Source organism: Mandrillus leucophaeus, unplaced genomic scaffold (assembly GCF_000951045.1).
Source record: "Mandrillus leucophaeus isolate KB7577 unplaced genomic scaffold, Mleu.le_1.0 Scaffold2, whole genome shotgun sequence".
Lineage (NCBI taxonomy): Eukaryota > Metazoa > Chordata > Mammalia > Primates > Cercopithecidae > Mandrillus > Mandrillus leucophaeus.
This window is the reverse complement of record NW_012102031.1, coordinates 8,078,890-8,085,104: the sequence shown is the minus strand read 5'-3', so window position 1 is coordinate 8,085,104 and position 6,215 is coordinate 8,078,890. Positions and strand designations below refer to the sequence as shown.

At 53.1% G+C, this 6,215-nt stretch overlaps 1 protein-coding gene across 2 annotated transcripts in view; it reads left to right on the top strand.

The window, feature by feature from the left end:
- Positions 1-6,215, top strand: part of MCM5 (minichromosome maintenance complex component 5) — a 25,318-nt gene that overhangs the window by 17,084 nt on the left and 2,019 nt on the right. For both annotated transcript variants that reach the window (XM_011978968.1, XM_011978969.1), the window contains 4 exons: positions 61-237; positions 1,159-1,271; positions 3,244-3,372; positions 4,658-4,800. In XM_011978968.1, coding sequence (XP_011834358.1) covers positions 61-237; positions 1,159-1,271; positions 3,244-3,372; positions 4,658-4,800 — 562 coding nt within the window. The remainder of the gene's footprint in view (positions 1-60; positions 238-1,158; positions 1,272-3,243; positions 3,373-4,657; positions 4,801-6,215) is intronic.

The window sequence follows — 6,215 nt, the reverse complement described above, 5'->3', positions numbered from 1 at the left end:
TGTATGTAAGAAGGCATCTTTGCCATCTCCTCCCCCTTCTCATCATCTGTTGCCTCTTAGGCCGGGATCACCACCACCCTGAACTCACGCTGCTCCGTCCTGGCTGCTGCCAACTCAGTGTTCGGCCGCTGGGATGAGACAAAGGGGGAGGACAACATTGACTTCATGCCCACCATCTTGTCACGCTTCGATATGATCTTCATTGTCAAGGATGAGCACAATGAGGAGAGGGATGTGGTGCGTCCAGGGGCAGGGCTGGTGGCCATGGGGCCTGCCTCCAAGCAGGCTTGTGATTGTGTGGGAAGGAGAATGGAGAACAAGGGCCTTGGCTGGTGAAGTCCTGACTGTCAGGCTGTGAAATTGGGGAGCACGTGAGAGGGCGGTTGTTGTGGACTGCAGAGGGTTGAAGTAGGGGTCTGGAGTCCTGAGGCCTGGCTCTGCCTCTGTTGTGACTGGTAAGCTGTGTGATTTGGGCTAAATCAGTTTCTCCCTGGGTCTCAGTCTCTTATATGTGAAACAGAGGAGTTGACATTGGGTTATGAGTAATAGAACCTCAGTTCTGGTTAGTAAATTTTTCAAACAAAAGGACATAGTGGTTTATAGAATTGAGAAGTCCAGCAACTTAAGGCCCAGGTAGATCTGGATTCTCAAACAACTGTCTCTGCCTTTTTGCTCTGCTTCCCTTGGTGGAATCTTTGTAATTGGGCAGCTGTTCCTCTTGTGGTGGCAAAGACAAAATAAGATTTTGTCCTATTAGCTTATAACTTAACAGCCCCCAGGAAAGAGGAGGACCCCTGTTTTCCAGTACTTCCAGCAAAAGTCCCAGGGTAGACTCCCACTGGTTTGGGTAGATCAAGTATCCATCCTTGAAGCAGATACATGCCCCAGGTTGGGGTGGAAAAGCTGTACCCACCCCTTTATGGACCAGGACAGAGAAGCAAGGAGTATTAACTTCCCTCTAAAGGAGAATCCAGATGCGCCCATCAGAACAAGGGCCTAGTGCTGAGCAAACAGGCTGAGCACGCCTGAGCTCTCAGCACCCTTTCTGGCTCCTTGATGCCAGGGCCCCATCAGTTCTTTCTGGCTGTTCCACCTCAGTGTTAGGACTCAGGCTTGGGAGGGCCTGTGGGATGGCTCAGTATCCCCTCTGCTCCCCAGATGCTGGCTAAGCATGTCATCACTCTGCACGTGAGCGCACTGACACAGACACAGGCCGTGGAGGGCGAGATCGACCTGGCCAAGCTGAAGAAGTTTATTGCCTACTGCCGAGCGTGAGTCCTGGGCGCAGGCCCACGGGGGTGAGGTTGCCCAGCTTCCCTGGGTGGGAGAACCCATTCCCCTGTCCTGCTCCTCCTCATGAAGAACAGCCCAGATGTTGCTGTTCTGAGGTCCTCAGCTCTACTGAATCTGCTCTGCTCCCTTCTCACCTTGCACAGCTCACCGGCTCTTGGCTTCAGTTTTCCCATCTCCACACCAAGCAGGTGGGATTAGATGGTCTTGAAGACCTCCTCGAGTCTGACATGCAGGGAGGCAGTGAAGTGTAGACATGGTAGACATGGGCTCTGGGTCATACCTGCCTTCACTGTGTGACTTTGGGCAAGCTGGTTGGCCTCTCTGAGCCTTGATTTCCCCAGGCCGATATTTGCTAATAAGTGCTTGGCATAGTCCTGCCCTGGGTGAATAGTCAGTGGCAGCTGCAACTTGATTGTTGTCACAGATTTTCAATAATAATAATTATATACATAGTACTGGCCAGTTGCAGTGACTCATGCTGTACTCCCAGCACTTTGGGAGGCCAAGGCAGGTGGATCACTTGAGGTCAGGAGTGCGAGAGCAACCTGGCTAACATGGCGAAACCCCGTGTCTACTAAAAGTACAAAAATTAGCCGGGTGTGGTGGTATATACCTATAGTCCTAACTACTCAGGAGGCTGAAGCAAGAGGATTGCTTGAACCCAGGAGGCAGAGGTTGCAGTGAGCTGAGATTGTGCCATTGCATTTCAGCCTGGGCAACAGAGTGAGATTGTGTCTCAAAAATATATATATATGTATGTGTACACACACACACACACACACACTCACTCACACACTATTGGTGCCAGGCATTCTGAACTATTATTCAGTACTTTCTATATGAATAAATTATAACCCTCCCCCAAAACCTACCTGGTTAGGTGTGCTATTATTCCCTTCCCTTTGTGGATGGGGAAGCTGAGGCAAAGGAAGTTAAGTAACTTGTCCAAGGTCACATGCCAGAGATAGTGGAGCCAGGATGTGAACCCAGCTGCTTGCCTCCAGAGGCTGTGCTCTTGACCACAGTGCTTAGATTCTTGGTGTACAGCACTTTGGTGATCTTCTAAAGAAGCTAAAACCCAGGGGTCGAGGGCTGTTTGAGTGCACTGCCAGTGGGGGCCTGGTAGGTCCCTGATTCAGCACCTCTGACACAGTGAGTGGACAGTCCCTGGGTCTTCATCCAAGTCTGAGCTCTGTATGGCCCAGGCTTGAGAGGCCATACAGGCTCCCTGTGAGTCAGGGAGCCCTGGATGCTAATCTTCCCTCTGCACTAAGTCCCCAGGTAGCCTTGGGGAGTTCCCTCCCTCCCTCTGGGCCCCAGTCTCCACATCCTTAGGATGGTTGAGCTAAAGCTTTCCTTATATCAGTGATTGTCATTTGGCCTAGGGGCTAGAGGGGAGGGGATGGGGTAGGGTAGATGCTGATCAGACTTCCCCACACCTACCCTCCCAGGAAAGTCTGAGGTGCTCCCAGCCCCTGGACTACAGTCACTGCCAAGCCTCCTGTGGGTGTCATCAGCTTGTCATGTCTTCAGATGTGTTGGGTGGAGGAGTTTGAGACTGCTGCAAAGTCCACCACCTAGTGGGCCTCCATGCCGCTGTGATTGTGCCATTGTTAATTACATGTATGGGGGACCTTGTGGCAAGACACCACACAACGTCTAACAATGGGGAAGAGGTGGTTTTCACCCTGCACACGTGCTTGGCTTTTCTTCACCTGTTTTCTAAGAGAGGCACCCATATTTCTCCCCAGTGTTGATCTTTGTGGCAGCTGCCCACAGCCAGATTTCACTTAAATCTCTTCCGATTGTTGTCCCCCAGCCCATGTGAGTGGGCAGCTGTGGTGTGGTGGGAAGGTGCATGTCTGGAAGCCGGCAGAGGGCTGGGGGAAAGGGTAGGTGCCCCAGGAGTCCCTGCTGGCCTCACAGCAGCCTCTCCCCGCCGTCCTGCAGGAAGTGTGGCCCCCGGCTCTCAGCAGAGGCTGCAGAGAAACTGAAGAACCGCTACATCATCATGCGCAGCGGGGCCCGTCAGCATGAGAGGGACAGTGACCGCCGCTCCAGCATCCCCATCACTGTGCGGTGAGCAGGCGGGCAGGGCGGGGCCGGGGCAGGTGGGGCTTGCTTTACACAGCAGGGTGTGCCTGGCAACCGGGGGCAGTGTCCAGGCTTTTCACTTGGCACAGGCCCACGGTAGCTCTGGGCGGGAAGAGTCCCTTTGGAGCATAAGCTATGGCCTCCTTGATCTCATTGATCTGTTTTTCTTGATTTAAGGCTGGGCAAACCAGGACCCCTCTTGTCTGAATTTGGCCTGGCTTTTCTCCCATTGCAGGAAGCCTGAAGGGAGGGAAGGACCCAGGCCTAGGAGTCAGGAGTCTTGGGTCACAGCCTCTAGCCCACTGCGTGACTGTAGGGAAATTACATTGCTTCTCTGACCCTCAGTGCTTTTAGCTCCTAACTCTGTTCATTCTTGTGACTTTGTAGACACCATAGTGGATAAGAGTTGGGATTTACCTGGTTTGAATCCTGTCTCCAGCACTGACTGGTTGGAAATGGATTTGGCTATAAGTAATGGTAAATCCAAATAGAGTAGCTTAAAGAAATAGGAAGTTGATTTCTCTCTTCTGTAGCACTGTCTGGAGGAAGATGGTATGGGACTGGTGTGAGGACTCCTCAAGTTCCCCCTTACTCTTAGTCCAAGTTGGCTGCTGGAACTTCAGCCATCACTTCCAGGCAGCAGGAGAGGAAGGAAAGAGAGGTTCCCTTTTTAAGGGCACTTCATGAATTCCCACACAATGCTTGGGCTTACAACTTATTGGCCATAGTTTGGTCACAAATACAACCTGGTACAAAAGATGTCTGGATGTGTCTTAGTGGATTGCTGTGTGCCAGTCTAAAAACTGTGTTTCCAAGCTAGGTGCAGTGGCCTACATTGTGATCCTAGCACTTTGGGAGGCTGAGGCAGGAGGATTGCTTGAGGCCAGGAGTTTGAGACCAGCCCGGGCAACATAGCAAGACTCCCGTTTCTACAACAAATAAAAAATTAGCCAGGCATTGTGGTGTGTGCCTGTAGACCCAGCTACTCAGGTGGCTGAGGCAGAAGGATCACTGGGTCCCAGGAGTTCCAGGCTGCAGTGAGCTATGATCATGCCACTGCACTCCAGCCTGGACAACAGAGCGAGACCCTGTCTCAAAAAAAAATTGCAGTGCTATGACTAAGATCAAAAGGGAGATGGATTATAGGGACACCTACCAGTCTCCACCACAGTCTTAACACTTTGGGCAAGCACCTCCCTGGTAACAGGGTGGCTGGGGAGGAAGGGAATAGCAGACCGAGGCTACCCTGAGCGCGCTGTTGCCCCCACAGGCAGCTGGAGGCCATTGTGCGCATCGCGGAATCGCTCAGCAAGATGAAGCTGCAGCCCTTCGCCACGGAGGCAGATGTGGAGGAGGCCCTGCGGCTCTTCCAAGTGTCCACGTTGGATGCTGCCTTGTCTGGTACCCTGTCAGGTGAGCAGATGCAGGGGACATGGTCTCGGTTGATCTGGGTTCCCTGGCTCAGAGCTCTGTGGGCAGGGCTCTGGCATGCTGGGGGCCTGCAGTGTGTGTCTTGCTTCTCTGAGTTTCTTTTTGCAATAAGACCCCTCTCCTTTCTCCCCACTGCTGTTTCCTGCAAGATGGGAAGAAGCAGCTTCTCTCCAGATCCTTGAACACAATCCTCGACCCAGGTCGTTGATGATAATTACCCTTCTCACAGGCTAAGAACAACAGTTGACGCTCCGCTTCTTGGGCTCGTCGGCATTTTCAGTGCTTCCAGAGCTATTTCTTGCATTTTTCCTTACAGCTGCCTCCTGGGTGTCAGGTGAACAGTCAGCCCTTCCCATGTTAGAAACGAGACAGCTGACACTGGAAGGGGCCTTTCCCTGGTGCCCAAGATCACAGTCGCTTGGCTGGAATGCAAGTCTCCTGACCCCCAGGCCAGCGTTTTCCACGCCATAAGCCATACTGTCTGGTTGAGGTCAGCGTTTCAACAGACTGCTCCAGGCACCGATGATGAGCCAGGCCATGCTGGGGAAAATCTGTTCCTTCACTCAGCAGATACTTCGTTAGCGTTACTGTTTGCCAGGCACTGTTCTAGGTGCTGGGAGTATGAGAGCAGTCAATCACAAGGTCCCCGCCCTCCTGGGCTCTCATTCTCATTCTAGCTGGGGAGAGAGAGACAGTAGGGAAACCAATGCCAGTGTAGGTAGTGAAAAGGGCAGTGAGGGAGATGATGGCAGAGCCAGGTGTGTTGGAAAAGGAGGGCGTGCTCTTTCCTTTCCCACGGAGTGAGTGGGCATGGCCTCTGCAAGGAGGTGATGCCAGGCAGGGAGCTGCATGAAGTGGACAGGGTGGCTCCTTGTGGGAAGAGCTGCTCAGGTGGAGGCAGCGCTAAGTGTCAGTTTCCCCAGGAGGGAGCAGGTTCGGTGCATTTGAGTGGGGAGGCACTGGGTGAAGAATGGGGTGGGTGGGGCCTGTTCCTCCTGTCCCCCTTGGTGGAGACTCAGCCTCTGCCCTGGAGGTACTTCCTGTCGCATGAGATATTTGCTAATGGAGGCCTCTGGGATGCTGCAGGCACAGAGGGCAGGGGTGATATGGAGTGGTGATAATTTGAGTTGGGTCTTGCCGGCTATGTAGGAGTTTGCCTCACAGACTCCCCTCTCAGTGGCCTCTTGACCATGAGCCCACCATCTCCTTAGCTGAAACCCCAAGGCCTCTGCAGCAGTAATTGGAAGTCACGAGCCTCCTGGTTGCCAAGGGCTCCTCAGAGCACCTCGTAGATGTGTCCAGGGCAGCCTGGCTTCCCTCCTGGGTCACTGATGGGCCCCTTCCAACTCTCTAACCTGCTCCAGCAACAAAAGGAGTCCTGTTGTGACCTCCAAGGG